Below are 16,181 nucleotides of genomic sequence, written 5' to 3'. Positions count from 1 at the left end.
GAAATTCCTCCACATCTCGGCCTTAAATGGGCGACCTCTTACTCTGAGATTATGCCCTCTGGTCTGAGACTCTCCCACAAGGGGAAACAACCTCTCAGCATAGAACCATAGAATTCCTACAGTGCAGAAGAAGCCCATCGAGTTGGCACGACCTTCTGAAAGGGCACCCTACCTAGGCCCACTCCCCCACCCTATCCCTGTAACCCCATAACCCCACCTAACCTGAACATCCATGGACACGAAGAGGCAATTTTGGATGGCCAAGCCACCTAACCTGCACCGTTTTGGACTTGAATGAAACTGGTGCACCCGGAGGAAACCCACACAGACATGGGGGGATGTGCAATGCCACAGACAGTCACCCAAGGCTGGAATTGAACCTAGGTCTCTGGGGAACCCGGTGAGGCAGCAGTGCTAACCACTGTGCTACCGCTCTGTCAAGCCTCCTGAGAATCTTGTATGTCTCAATAAAGTGGCCTTTCATTCTTTTAAACTCCAATGTGTACAGGCCCAACCTACACAACCTCTCAAAAGAAAATCCCTCCAAATCCAGGATCAACCTAGTGAACCTTCTCTGGACTGCCTCCAATGGCAGTATATTTCTCCTTGCATAAGGGGACCACATGCAGGGCAGGTGGTGCTTGAAGGTTCGGCGAGGTGAGTTGTCGGGAAGTTGCTGCACTCTCTCTGATGCCTCGACTTCGCCTCTGTTTCTTCCCGACAAAGTCTCTTGTATGTGTTTGGTGCTTCCCTGGATAAACCTTCTCCATTTTGGTCGGTCGCAAGCCATTGGAAAACACCACACTGAGTGAGCTTGAATGGATGGCTGGCCAATACGCCCAGTGATACAATTCTAGATTGCCAACGTGCCGAAGCAGAGTGAGGATGGAGATTCATCAGGCAACAAATGAAATGGGGATCTGGGATCTATCTCCGGATGCATGCCTCCCGAGAGGTTGCATCATGTGACCATCCAACCATCCCATTTTCAGTATTTCGACAACAAAGAAAAGTATTCGAAACAAGAAAAGCAATGTTGGCATTCCCATGTCAAAGTTCTGCATTGAATAACCCTCTGCGGAAATATCTAAGGGGCGGGATTCTCCCGCGATCGGCGGGGCGGTCCGTATCAGCCAAATTTACCCTAGCTACTCGCTCGCCAGGCCATGGAATTGTTACCATTTACAATTGCCAACAATTAGCTTCCATCAGGTACAATTTTAGACATTCTTGGTGCACGGTGAGAGCTAGAGACATAACGGAACACGAGAACCTGGGGCGAAATTCTCCCCCAACGGCGGGATGTCCGCCGACTGACGCCAAAGACGGCGCCAATCAGACGGGCATCGCGCCGGCCCAAAGGTGCGGAATGCTCCGCATCTTTGGCGGCCTAGCCCCAACATTGAGGGGCTAGGCCGACGCCGGAGGGATTTCCGCCCCGCCAGCTGGCGGAAATGGCGTTTGTTGCCAATCGCCAGCTGGCGCGGAAATGCGGCGCATGCGCGGGAGCGTCAGCGGCCGCTGTCAGTTTCCCGCGCATGCGCAGTGGGGAGAGTCTCTTCCGCCTCCGCCATGGTGGAGGCCGTAGCGGAGGCGGAAGGGAAAGAGTGCCCCCACGGCACAGGCCCGCCCGCGGATCGGTGGGCCCCGATCGCGGGCCAGGCCACCGTGGGGGCACCTCCCAGGGTCAGATCGCCCCGCGCCCCCCCCCCCCCCCCTAGGACCCCGGAGCCCGCCCACGCCGCCTGGTCCCGCCGGTAAATACCAGGTTTGATTTACGTCGGCAGGGCAGGCAATTCCTGGGCGGGACTTCGGCCCATCCGGGCCGCAGAATCCAGCGGGGGGTCCCGCTAACCGGCGCGGCCCAATTCCCGCCCCTGCCCAATCTCCGGTACCGGAGACTTCGGCGGGGGCGGGATTCACGGCGGCCAACGGCCATTCTCCGACCCGGCAGGGGGTCGGAGAATGACGCCCAAGCTCTCTGATTATAGTTACGCAGTGCACTCAGAAGAGAACAGAGAATTGCCTCTTGTCGCACAGCTTGCTGTTACATGTAAGGGGATTAGGGGTTATGGGGAGAAGGCAGGAGAATGGGGATGAGAAACATATCAGCCGTGATTGAATAGCAGAGTAGACATGATAGACGTGGGTGGCCTAATTCTGCACCTATGCCTTATGGTATTATGATGTGGAGATGCCGGCGTTGGACTGGGGTGAGCACAGTACGAAGTCTTACAACACCAGGTTAAAGTCCAACAGGTTTGTTTCGATGTCACTAGCTTTCGGAGCGCTGCTCCTTCCTCAGGTGAATGCAGAGGTCTGTTCCAGAAACACATATATAGACAAATTCAAAGATGCATTCCTAGCATTGTTTGGCATCTTTGAATTTGTCTATATATGTGTTTCTGGAACAGACCTCTGCATTCACCTGAGGAAGGAGCAGCGCTCTGAAAGCTAGTGACATTGAAACAAACCTGTTGGACTTTAACCTGGTGTTGTAAGACTTCGTATTATGGTATTATGTAATCTAAATCTGAAGCAGCTGTATCTAAGAGTGACACATAATGGGGTCACGTACTGTGCACATTTGCGAAGGTAATGCTACAAGCTCTGTTAAGCCTCCTTCATGTTTGCACATGTATCTGTCACCCAGACTGGATGCCTCTCATGTGTATATGATTCTCCAGTCACTAACACAGGTTGGATGTATTCCTTTGAGTTTCATCACATGACCTCCCACCTCCAACCGCCACACCCAGTCGAACAGCACTTTATCCCGTTTCCACTGTTTTCGCACCAAGTAAACAAAAGAAAGTAAGTAAAGCATACAATTGTTTTTAATGCCCCTATGATTTTATTTCCTGGACGGTGCCCAGGAGATTAATTTTTAACTCTTGAAGCTCCCGGGCATTGCTGAAGTGTTGGTAATCGTTGCATATCATAGAATCATAGAATGCCTAAGGTGCAGAAGGAGGCCATTTGGCCCATCCAATCTGCACCCACCCTCTGAAAGAGCATCCTATCTTGGCCTACTCCCCTACCCTAACTCCGCAGCCCTACCCAACCTGCACATTTTTGGACACTAAGGGACAATTTATCCTGGCCAATCCACCTAACCTGCATATCTTTGGACCGTGTGAGGAGACCGGAGGAACCGGAGGAAACCCACGCAGACACGGGGAGAACGTGCAAACTCGACACAGTCACCCAAGGCTGGACTTGAACTTGGGACCCTGGCGCTGTGAATCTGCAGTGCTAACCATTGTGCCAACATGCTACCCTACTGTGTCACCGTGCCGCCCTTGAGCCAATAAAAAGTGAAATGCTGTTTCCTTAGGCCTTGGGAGCCTGGCAAAATTATTAACATGTCTGGATAATGCAGATCACCTCAGTCACTGGCTCTATTTCATGTCTTCACACCACCTTCATAAGGATATCATGGCACTTGAGTTTGATACAATAAGAGGAATGGGATAAACGACTTGAGCTATTAACAGAACATATGTTTTCACTGTAAATGCTAAGCTTAACTAGCTCCTTGTTGTCATACAAAAATAATAAACAGTTTGCAACTGCGGTCATTAACTATGATGTAAGCATTTGTTCTTACATAGTTGTTGCTCTTTTTCCTAATCCTCAAACTATGGTCTCGCGAATCCTCTTCAAACAAGCAATATTCAATTTCAAAAAGACCTTCTAAACAACCCACATGTTATTCGATCTCATGGAATGCTTAGAGTGGATTTTAAGTCCTATCAGCGGTGTAAAATAGACAGAGGTGAAAATGAAATGAAAAATGAAAATCGCTTATTGTCACAAGTAGGCTTCAAATGAAGTTACTGTGAAAAGCCCCTAGTCGCCACATTCCGGTGCCTGTTCGGTGAGGCTGGTACGGGAATTGAACCCGTGCTGCTGGCCTGCCTTGGTCTGCTTTAAAAGCCAGCTATTTAGCCCTGTGCTACCTGGGAAGGGCCGGTACAAGTTGGAAGGCCCCAGATGGAACAGTTGATGACCTTCATTAGGGAAGAGTTCCATCAGCAGAGGAATGAGGTGCAGGAGGATCGTTCGAAGACCATTGAATGAGCTGTGGCACCCCTGAAGGGCTCCATGAAAAGGGTTGGAAAGTGCCTGGAGGGACAGGGGTCGCAGATCCGAGAGATGGACAGCGTGATGTCAGACCACAACGATCAAGTGGTTGAGTTGGGATGTGGAGGTGAGGCTCTTAGGAGGCCTTTGCAAGATGTTGAGAGCAAAGGTGGAGGAGCAGGAAAACAGGTCGAGAAGACAGAATTTGCAATTCGTCGGCCTGCCTGAAGAAGTGGAAGGCACGAGTGCCACGAGATATGTCACGAGGATGCTGGCGAGGCAGGTGGTGGCAGGGGTGTGGGACAAGACCCCAGAGGTGGATAGAGCGCACAGGTCTCTGAGGCAGCAGCCAAGAGCGGGGGAGCCACCACAGGCAGTGATTGTAAGACCCCACTTTAAAAACCAGCTATTTAGCCCTGTGCTAAACCACAAAGGTGGATTGTTTGCTTGTTATAGTCCATTGTGGATAAAAATCATCAGATGGCTGATCAGTTATCGCTAACCTTCTGCCACCACCAAACGTTTGTGTCAGAATTGAGTGCCAATGAGTTCTCTTTGCACTCCAACACTGGGGTGCCCCTTGGCCCCTCCTATTTCTCATTGACATACTGCCCCTTGGTGACATCACCTGAAGATATGGCATCAGGTTCCACATATCCACTGATGCTCCACCTCGCCAGCATCATTCTTGACCCCTTCACTGCCTTTGATTTGTCAAGCTGTCTCTCTGTCATCAAGGTGTAATGAGGAGAAATGTGCTCCAATTAACTATTGGGATAATCAGATCCATTGGGTGAGTTTTTTCACCCCCTCCCCACCCACGGTGTGTTTTACGGTGACAGAGGGAACCTGCCATTGGCCAGTGGCAGGATCTTCGGGCTCTGCTGCTATTAACAGGGTTTTCCGTTGTTCACACCCTCCACCGCCGGGAAACCCATGGCGGGGGCTCGCCATCGGCGGGAATAGATGAGCCTGCCCACGGGAATGGCGGGAAAATCCCAACCATTCTGTCCATCACCAATTCTCCATTCCCTAGCAAACGGCTCCGCACACGAATCGCTGCCCCACCCCAGACTGCTGTCGTAGGCTGAAGCAGACCGACTGAAACCTTCAAATCATATTCGATCCTGAGCTGAGCTTCAAACCACATTCTGTCCATCACCAAAACGGTCTATTTCCAACCTTGTTATGTGGCCCACATCTGCCTCTGTCTCACCTCATCTATCGTTGAAAACCTCAGCCATCCTTTCCAACTATAGACCTCAGTGTTGTCCTGGCCGACCTCCTATCTTGTAAACGTGAAGTCATCCAAAACTCGTCAGTTTGCATCCGAACTCTCAAAGAGAAACCTGTTTGCCCATCATCCCGTGTTTGCTGAACTACATTTTGGGGCCTAGTCAGGCAACACCTCGATTTGAAAATTCTCAAAGTTGTTTTGAAATATTTTTGCGGCCTCAGTCTTTCCCTATTTCTGTAACTTCCTGCAAGCCCAGAGCTCTTTGCATGTCTCCAATCTTGGGCAACCTCGGTTTAAATTGCTCCACCATTGACAGCTGTGCCATTGGCTATCGAGGCCTTGATCCCTGGAACTACTCTGGCAGCTGTTGTTTTCCCCTGATAGGCCATCTCTCTTCCCCCCCCCCCCCCAACAGTATCCAAAACGGTATACTTGTTAGAGAGGGGGACAGCAACAGGGGATTCCTGCACTGACTGCCTGCCCTTTCGAGCGGCCACCCATCTGTCTGCCTGCAACTTGGGTGTCACCACATCACTAAAACTCCTGTCTATGACGTTTTCCGCCACCTTAATGCTCCTAAGTGCATCAAACTGCTGCTCCAACCTATCCATGCGACCTGTGAGGAGCAGCAATTGGATGCATTCCTGCAGATGTAGTCGTCCGAGATGCTGGAAGTGTCACGTATCTCCCTATCTCCCACATCTCACAAGTGAAGCACTTAACCCCACTGACCGACGTTTCTATCACCAATTAAAGTATTTCAGAAAATTTATTAAACTGTTCCCTTCACATCGCTGCAGATACAAAACAAAAAGGGAAAAAGCAACTCCTCCCACTCTGCACCGAATTACCAACTTTCAATCCCACTCTGGCTGCCTCACTCGGGCTAATTCCTTCTTGAAATTGCACAACGTTTCGGCCTCAACTACTTTCTGTGGTGGTGAATTCCACAGGTTCACCACTCTCTGGGTGAAGAAAATTCTCCTCACCTCAGACCCTTATCCAGTCCAAAGACGTGCAGGTTTGGTGGAGTGGCCATGATAAATTGCCCTTCGTGTAAAAAAAAAAAAGGTTAGGTAGGGTTACTGGGTTACGGGGATAGGGTGGCGGCATGGGCCTAAGTAGGGTTCTCTTTCCAAGAGCTGGTGCAGACTCGATGGGCTGAATGGCCTCCTTCTGCACTGTAAATTCCATGTTCTATGAACTCTCCCTCAAACCTCTTTATCCCTCTACCTTTCTCTCTTCCTTTACAACACCCCTTAAAACTCCAAATCAGTTTGAAAGTGCCTTGCGTTATTTTGCTACGTTAAAGGTGCCGTTTAAATGCAAGTTTGTTGTTGCTTGTGCCACTGAGATCTATCTTCAGAAAGACTAATTATTGCAACAATTGACTGAACCCAGCCAGAATGTGATTTAATTTATTTTTTGAGAAGATACTAGCTTTGTAAAAGCACATATTTGGTGGGGAACATACAAATTTGGAACAGGAGTAGGCTATTCGGCCCATCAAGCCTACTCCGCCACTTAATAAAATCATGGCTGATTTGATTGTGGCCTCAACTCCATACTCCATCTACCCTCAATAACCTTTGACTTCCTTGTTAGTCAAGAATCTATTTACCTTTGTCTTAAAAATATTCAATGACCCTGCCCCACTGCTTTCTGGGTAAGAGAGTTCCAAAGATTCATGAACATCTGAGAGAAAGAAAATTCCCTCATCTCTGTCTTAAGTGGGAGATCCCCTATTTTTAAACTGGGTCCCCTAGTTCTGGTCTCTCCCACAAGGGCAAATGTCCTTTCAGCATCCACCCTGTCAAATCTCCTCAGGATCTTGTATCTTTCAATAAGATCACCTTTCATTCTTCTAAACTCCAATTGGTCTGTACAACCTTTCTTTATAAGATAAACTCCTGTTTCCAGGTGTCAGTCAAGTGAACGTTCTGTGAACTGCTTCTAATCCTTTGCTATTTAGTTTTTAACCTCGCAAAGGTGTGATAAATATTGAAGTTGTTAGAAATTATATTTTCTATCTGTTGCAGTAGTGTTTTTAAAAGCCTGGGTTAAAGTATATATTTATTGCAATAATATTATTAAAGAAATAAAAACAGAAAATACTGGACAATCTCAGTAGGTCTGACAGCATCTGTGGAGGAAAAAGGGAGCTAATGTTTTGGGTCTGGCTGACTCTTTGTCAAAACTATTGTTAAATAACCTATGTTAAGGGATTCAGACTGTATGTCTGCTAAATTTGTAATTAAGGAGTCTTAAAAGGTGAGTTCATGATTGATTCCGACTGCTTCCTTGGTTACAGATAAAGGGCTCATGGGATATTGTTATGATTGCTGGAGATTCCCTGGAGAGTAGATAATTTGTGAGAGGTTGTATTTAGTCATAGCTAAGCAGATCATGTGACATCCTAGTGGGATACAGGTGATGAAATTAAAGGGAGCAGCCAGGTCTGTTTGTACGTTGGATGTACCATAGGCTTTAGTCTGACAAGACAGATGGATTTTAGGTTGAACACCAGTTTTGCCAAATGCTGCTAGATGGAGCAGATGTGTACCGAACCTGCACTTGAAAAGAACTCTCTTCGAAGGTCTCCACAACTAAGCAAGTAATCTGCTTGTCAGCTTTATTTATAAGTGGCATTGGAACTGTATTGCTTAATTGGAATCAGTAGCAGGTATAGATAGCAAGTTTAAATTTCCCCATGTGTCTTAGAATTGTTTAACAGATAAGTGTAAAACCTTGGGTGGGATTCTCCGATCGCTAACACCAAAATTGCGATCACCAATCAGCCAGAGAATCCACATTTATGCAGAAATCGGGGTCTGGTGCTGTTTTTGCGATGCTCGGCCCCATCAAAAACGGACGTTACCTGAGGCCCTCCCCGACACTCCGCCCCCCGATGGGCTGAGTTCCCGACGGTGCGGAACACTATGCTATTTTTTTTTTTTGCCGAACCCGCTTGGCGGCTGCAGACTGTGTCCAACGCCGCCACAGTCGGGGGCAGCTGTGCCGCTGATCGGGGAGGCTTCGGCGAGGGCTGGGGGGACTGGTGGGGGTGGACGGGGGTGGCGAGAGGGTTACTGGGGGTAACCCTTGTCAGGCCGGGTCTGCGTGCGGCCGGCGCCATGTTGCACGGCCACCGCCATGCGCATGCGCGGCCAAGGGCCTGGCCATTCCCCAGCTGCTTTACCTGGTGCGGCTGCAAGCCCTCCCAACAGTCCCGGAATCGGTGCAGCTGTTGCGCCATTTTGTCTGCTGTAAAACGCTCCTGTTCCCACGCAGGCGTCAGCCGTTAGTCCGGAAATCGGAGAGTCCAGTCCCTTTTCTTTGATGCTAATCTGGTTAATTATATGTTTCAGTTAAAGTTTGTTTTAATATAAAAGATAGCTATTGGTCCGAGTCATCGCCTAGGGTGAAGTATCCTTTCCTCACAGCTTTACAAATTTAAAAGAATTGTTTGGGGTTTCGTCCGGTATCCAAACAAATGTTGGGGCTTGGTCAGGTGTCCTACCAAGAGGAATGAATGCTTGTCATGATAAGAGCTAAGAATAACTTACTTGACCCAAAGCAGAAATTTTCTGTTGATGGGTATTCATAATACGAATTTGGAAATGGTGAAAAGAATCCGTCCCGCATAAATTTTCCTTGGATATTTCCAGACAAACTGATTTTAAAATGGACTCCTGCTCTTTCACGTTTATTATCCTTGTTTATTGCAGAGCAGAGTGCATACAGCGAGGGGTTTCCCCATCCCAGGCCCATGGGCTGGGCTCTAACCTGGTTACCGAGGTGCGGGTGTACAACTGGTTTGCGAACCGAAGGAAGGAAGAGGCGTTCCGACACAAGTTGGCGATGGATGCATACGGCACTCAACAACCCCACACAGTAACCCCCGTGACACCCCATAATAACTCGCCCATGCAGCCAAGTGCCTTGTCACCCAATAAATTACACGGTAAGGCTCCACCTGTTCACTATTTTTGATTTTGACAGCGCAATGGAACAGTGCTAAAGATAACCAACGTGGGAGATTCAGTTTAAATAAGGCAGGGCTTATTTGACCTCCGATTGAGTTGACTGCAAGTTAAAAGGCAAAGACTAAAGGTCATAATTTTTAGCCAACATCCTGACATCTTAGTCACTATGTCGCCCTGTGCACTTGAATGACTATCTAGGGCGGGATTCTCCGCGCCAGAATCGTGCTCGGCGCGGGGGGTGGTGAATGAGCGTCAAACCCGTGATCGCGATTCTCCGGTCGCAGGCGACTGCCCGCCGCCGTGGTTCTCTCATGGTTCCGGGGGGGGGGGGGGGGGGGGGGGGGGCACCACCAGGATGGCACCACCAGGATGGCCAAGGTTCTGATCGGGGGCCACCGATCAGCGGGCGGGAGCTTCTGTTGTCTGTGCCGATCCGCGGTGTGGTTCAGCCATGTCGGGCGGGGCAGCCGACTGAGGCCGCCGCCGTGCGCGTGCACGGACCCCCGACCGAAAGTGCAGGGCCCTGTATCGGCGGCCGGAGCTGCAAGGAGCACTCCGGGGCCCTGCTGGCCCCCTGGAAATCGCAGAATCACCCTGGACTTACTCCAGGTAAGTCCAGTGTGATTCGCGTGTGTTTTGTCGCAGGCGTGGGGACATAGCCCCATTACTGGAGAATTCCGCCCCAAATCCCCAAAACATAGTCTTACGGGGTAATAGCATCAAATGCATTCAGGTTATCCTCCACTCGTGTTCCATTAACAGTCTATTGACGCATTGTGAAAGGGTACAGTTCACTTGACCCTATGAAACCGTTTGAATGCATAACAATAATAATAATCTTTTATTGTCACAAGTATGAAATTACTGTGAAAAGCCCCTAGTTGCCACATTCCGGTGCCTGTTCAGGTAAACTGGTACGGGAATTGAACCTGCGCTGCTGCCTTGTTCTGCATCATAAACCAGCTGTCTAGCCCACTGAGCTAAACCAGTCCTAATGACAACAATCTCCATATGCAGCTACCAGCTGACCCATCTCACGGTTGAAATTCCTCCGTGCACTATTTTCAATGTTTGCTTCCAAATTCTTCTGTGATAAACTAATCATTAATTAGCCTGTTTCAATCAAGTGGATTTAAAACTTGTCAGTGACAATAAAGCAATGCACACAGGAATTCCATTGGCAAGATGTCAGTCAGTGTGCTAAAAATATTGCACAGTGGAATTAACTGCAGAGGAGAAACTGCAGATAGATATATGTATTGGTTTTGAGCCATAGCCATCACACTTCAGATATCACATATTGTTGCACATGCAAATTTCTGCTGCACCTATTTTTAAAAGGTAATTTCCCTGTGATCCCCTCTATGTTCTAATTTATAATTCTGGTTTATCTAAGTTTGTTGGCATCCTTCTGTTGTGTTCTGCGTCTTCATGTAGCATAAGCTGCTTCCTTGATGTATGCTCTGACAAAGGAAGGTTCAGACTTGGAAATAGGTTTAACACATTTATTGAACAGTTAACAATTCTCCTACTTGAATTTGACTCTCCTGCTAATCTTGCTATAGTAACTCAGTCTAACTAACCAGTCTGCTCCAAGCCATGCGGTGGGTGTGATGCTTCCGATCTGCCCCTGTCTCTGTGAATGTCGCCTGTGGAAAAGAGAAAGAGCATGTGTGCTCTGTCCTTTTATATGGGTAGCCCCCTTGTGGTAGTGTCACCTCTGGGTGTCTTGACTGCCCATTGGTCGTGTCCTATCTTACTGACCTATTGGTTGAATGTCTGTGTGTCATGATGTCTCTGGTGCTCCCTCTAATGTTTATTTAGTTCTAGTGTATCTACATTAACCCCTTGTGTATTTACAGTGATGCATATCACCACACCTTCCATTTGCAAGACATGGTAATAGGCTCAGAGCTTTGGTAATGTCAGATGGATGTTTTTGGTGAATTTCTTTTGATGGCTGAACAAGTCAAATTTGGAAAGTCAAAGGGTGGGATTTACCTGACATAGCAGTCATGATTTCAGTACAACAACTCACGCAAAAGTGACCTCAGGAAGGTACTGAGATCTCATGACCTTAAAGGGACACATTCAAGCTGTAACTCAGCAGCAAAATAATGGATCATGCCTTAGATTGTGTATTGTTCCATTTATAATCAAACTAATGTACGTGAACAAACCAATAGGTTTGTGGTACAAAAATGCAGCAGATTCATCTTCTGTGACCTTGTTTGAGCACCTATTGTACCGGAGACATTGGACATGATTTAATGGGGAAAAAACAGAGTTTTGGGTGGGTGCAACGCTGAGAACACCCTGCTATTAAATAAAATATTTTGGGGGCCTTAGTGAGGAGAGTCCTGCCGAGGCCGCAGTGGCCTTCATTTCCTGCGCTGATTTAAATGCCACTCCGGTCTCTCGACCCCTCCAACGTCGCAACTTACCCATTAGGGGGTCCTCAAGCCTCCCCTCACCTCACCTCATAAGAGCAGCGCACCCCCAGACCCGATCCCTGGCACGGGCAATCTGCCACCTGAGAACCATGACACTGCCAGCCTGGCACCCTGACAGTGCCCCTGCCAGGCTGGTAGTGCCAAGGTGGCATTGGGAGAGTCAGGGACCCAGAGCCCCACCAGCAGTGGGCCTCCGATCGCCCTTATGAGTGCCGTTATGCCTGGTCCACGTTTGTGTGGGCCTGTGCTAAATGGCGTCATGCCAAGGTCACCCAGATGGGGGCGTTCGATCCCGTGCTTTGGGAGACTCCGCCATAGTCGTATTCACGTGAAGTTAACAGCTCATTTAAATATGCAAATCTGGATCCCACCAAGTGAGGGCAAGATCCAGATCTCGTTAGACCTCATGAGGCGTTCCGAGCATCGTTAATACAGCCCAGTCGTTCGATCGTGCCCATTGGCCGAACTTTTCCATCTGTTCCTGCCGGTGAGGTCTTCCGATCCTGCCAACGGCGTCCTCCATAGTTGGGTTCCCCAGCAGGGGAGGATGCGAACAATGGGAACACCCATTGACAGTGGTGGGTCTGGAACATCCCATGGCCGAGCAACGGCCAATGGCTGCAAGACAAGGCAGGCAGAGTTGGGTTAGAAAACCCCTCCCATTGTTAGTTTTTAAAGAGCTACATGTGTGGCAGAGGAGAAGCAAACTAAACCAGACTGTAAAAGTTCAGCCCTGGAAAGTGCGGCTTGGCAGCTCATCTGCTTTCCGATATCAGCAACTGTTATTGCTTTCTGGGGCCAGTCACCCGTTAGCAGCACTGCAGTGCTGACAGGCTGCTGTGCACTGAGTTGACAACCAATTAATAACAATAATGCTTTTAAAGTCTTTTATCAATTACTTAGCAGCGCTACCTAATGGTCACTAAAGTTTTGAAGTAGGTCAGTAAATGATGGGTGAACAACACTTAACTATAATAATGTTCAATGTTTTGGACTGCAGAATGTGTTAGATCAGCTATAGACCTCATTTATCGCTGGCCTACATTTTTCCGCTCTCTTCCTGGCAGGTAAGAGTGAGACTTTTGGCAGGGAGCATTTTCCACTGCCTCCCTGACTCCCTCCAGGATTTCCCACAGGTACAGGAACAGAGTTGGAAGATTCTGATTCAATGATAATGGCAGAAATACATCATCCAGTATTTCTCACCATGAATACCTTGCAGTGCCCTCCCTTTGAGCAATGTTGCAAAATGAATGAAATCGGAGCAGCTTTTGTTTTACATCTGGCCTGATTAGGGAGTGATGTAAAATGGACAGATGATCTGATGTAGACTCTTTTACGCTATTGATCAATGTCAAAATTACCTGGTCCAGAATATTACATTGCTCGGAAGTGCCTACATCCCAACCTCATCACGCATCTTGCACAATATTGTGGTTGGTGGGTGCGCGTGAGAGTTGGAAACGCGCTTGTCGAGACTCAAGCAGGCAATTTAGCCTAATTTAAGGAGCCAATTGAACTCAATTTTACGTGGCCGGTCTGCTTTTACAGATGGTGGGCACGCTGATTGGCCAGGTGGCCTTATGTTTTAGCTGCAACCTCCGTTCAGGGTGGAATGAAATGCCTGGGCTGAAAAGGTGTCTGGGGACTGAGGTTTGTGTCACTATTTATTTTTCACAGGTCTGCAGGCCCCCTGATACAGCAGACAGTCAGCGGGCATACGTTTGGGGCTAGACCAGCCCCAGGAGGGAAGCCACCACAATAGCAGAGATAGCTAGCACAGGAAGACAGACAGCAAGGGCGGTCGCAGAGCACCTCTCGTCGGGGGAGGGGGCAGGCACAGGGACAGGGAAGGGGGGAGACGGGGAAAGGCGATGCAGGGAGAGGGGTGGGGGGGGCAGGGGGGAGAAAAGGAACACTAAAGGTACAGGAGGGGAATAAAGGTTTGGTTCTCGGATTGGCTTCGGCAGGGATCAGGCTGAGGAGACAATATGGCACCACTTTGGAGGGTCCTTAAACAAAGAGAAACCCCGGAGTGCAGGGGCGCACCTACGTGGCGTACACATAGTTGGTGGCCATGTTGGGTAGCCCAGGAGCACGACCTCATGGTGAGAACGGTGACCGTATCCATTTTGGACGGCCCCCTAACAAAGGGAAACCCCGGAGTGCAGGGGCGCTTCCACCAGGTAAGTATGGCTGATCCCACAGGACCGGGGGGTCAGAAACCCCCCCACCAGGATTATCACCTGGAATGTCAGGGGACTTAACAGCCCAGATTCTTCGCTCACTTAAGGGGCGTCATTCTCCGACCCCCCAGCGGGTCGGAGAAAGGCCGTTGGCCGCCGTGAATCCCGCCCCCGCCGGTTGCCGAAGTCTCCGGTACCGGAGATTGGGCGGGGGTGGGAATCGGGCCGCGCCGATTGGCGGGCCCCCCTGCTCGATTCTCCGGCCCGGATGGGCCGTAGTCCCACCAATAAATTGCCTGTCCTGCCGGCGTAAATTAGAGTAGCTATTTACCGGCGGGACAAGGCGGTGTGGGCGGGTTCCGGGGTCCTGGGGGGGGCGCGGGGCGATCTGGCCCCGGGGGGTGCCCCCACGGTGGTCTGGCCCGCGATCGGGGCCCACCGATCCGCAGGCGGGCCTGTGCTGTGGGGGCACTCTTTCCCTTCCGCCTCCGCCACGGCCTCCACCATGGCGGAGGCAGAAGAGACTCTCCCCACTGGGCATGCGTGGGAAACTGTCAGCGGCCGCTGACGCTCCCGCGCATGCGCCGCCCGGAGATGTCATTTCCGCGCCAGCTGGCGGGGCAACAAACGCCGTTTCCGCCTGTTGGCGGGGTGGAAATCCCTCCGGCGCTGGCCTAGCCCCTCAATGTTGGGGCTCGGCCCCCAAAGATGCGGAGCATTCCGCACCTTTGGGGCGGCGCGATGCCCGTCTGATTGGCGCCGTTTTGGGCGCCAGTCGGCGGACATCGCGCCGTTTGGGGAGAATTTCGCCCAAGAAGTTTGAAAGCCGACATCGTCTTCCTGCAGGAGACACACCTGAGGGAGAAGGATCGACTGGGGGGAAGAAAGGGCTGGGTGGGACAGACGTATCACTTGTGTTAAAGGACGAAGGCCAGGGGGTAGCAATTCTGATTAGCAAAAGGATGAGGTTTAAAGCAACAAGGACGGTAATGGACCAAGGGGGATGGCACGTCATGGTCAGCGGTGTCCTGGACAGGGCACCGGTAGTTATGGTTAATGTGTACGTGTCCAACCGGGACGACACAGACTTCATAAAAAAGACCATGGCAGAAATTCCCCACATTGACACGCACCGACTGATCACAGGGGCAACTTCAACTGTGTACAGGACCCACTGATGGACCAATCGAACCCTAGATCGGGGAAGTCTTACCTTCTACGTTCTGTGGAACTGAAAGCTTTCGTTAGGGGAGAGATTATAGCCTACAAGGCTCGTAGAGACAGGGAAGAGAAGGAGGCCAGGCAACAACTGATCAATTCCATTCTGGAGGTCGACAGAAAGTACTCCGAGGCCTCGACGGGGGCGCGGAGATGAAATGGTTCCTTGAAGGACTGGACATGCCAGTCGTGGGGGACAATAGGCGGGGGGAACTGGAAGCACCAATAGTACTGGGAGAGATCATGGAGAACATCAGCTCCATGCTTGCGGGGAAGGCACTGGAACCCGACAGGTTCCCGGCGGACTTCTATAAAAGATTTTCACCAGCCCTGGCCCCACACTTATGGGATATGTTCAGGCTCGTTAGCGAGGGTCACCCTGCCTCCAATGCTAACTCAGACCACAATATCGCTGATACCCAAAAAAGACAAAGACCCGACGGAATGCGGATCATACAGACCCATTTTGCTGTTCAACGTAGATACGAAGCTACTCGTGAAGGTCCTGGCCAAGGGATTAGAGAACTGCGTACCGGAGGTGGTCGCAGAGGACCAGACGGGCTTTGTTAAGGGTAGGCAGCTAATTGCGAACATCAGGCGGCTGCTGAATGTTATAATGGCCCCATCCAGGGTTGCAACACCAGATTTGATCGTCTCCCTGGACACAGAAAAGGCCTTCGACAGAGTCGAATGGGAGTACCTCATTGAGGTACTGGAGTGGTTTGGGCTAGGGACGGAGTTCACCTCATGAGTGGAACTCCTATACATTGATTAATTAACAGAAAGCAAAGAGTGGGGATTAATGGGTGTTTCTCTGGTTGGCAATCAGTAGCTAGTGGTGTCCCTCAGGGATCAGTGTTGGGCCCACAATTGTTCACAATTTACATAGATGATTTGGAGCTGGGGACCAAGGGCAATGGGTCCAAGTTTGCAGACGACACTAAGATGAGTGGTAAAGCAAAAGGTGCAGAGGATACTGGAAGTCTGCAGAGGGATTTGGAAAGGCTAAGTGAAT

General features: G+C 50.0%; 1 protein-coding gene across 1 annotated transcript in view; it reads left to right on the top strand.

The window, feature by feature from the left end:
- LOC140409133 (hepatocyte nuclear factor 1-alpha-like) overlaps positions 1-16,181 on the top strand; it is a 318,850-nt gene that overhangs the window by 76,720 nt on the left and 225,949 nt on the right. The window contains exon 4 of the mRNA XM_072497293.1: positions 9,052-9,287. Coding sequence (XP_072353394.1) covers positions 9,052-9,287 — 236 coding nt within the window. The remainder of the gene's footprint in view (positions 1-9,051; positions 9,288-16,181) is intronic.

Source organism: Scyliorhinus torazame, chromosome 1, assembly GCF_047496885.1.
Source record: "Scyliorhinus torazame isolate Kashiwa2021f chromosome 1, sScyTor2.1, whole genome shotgun sequence".
NCBI lineage: Eukaryota > Metazoa > Chordata > Chondrichthyes > Carcharhiniformes > Scyliorhinidae > Scyliorhinus > Scyliorhinus torazame.
The sequence above is the reverse complement of the archived record's forward strand: the minus strand, read 5'-3'. Positions and strand labels throughout refer to the sequence as shown.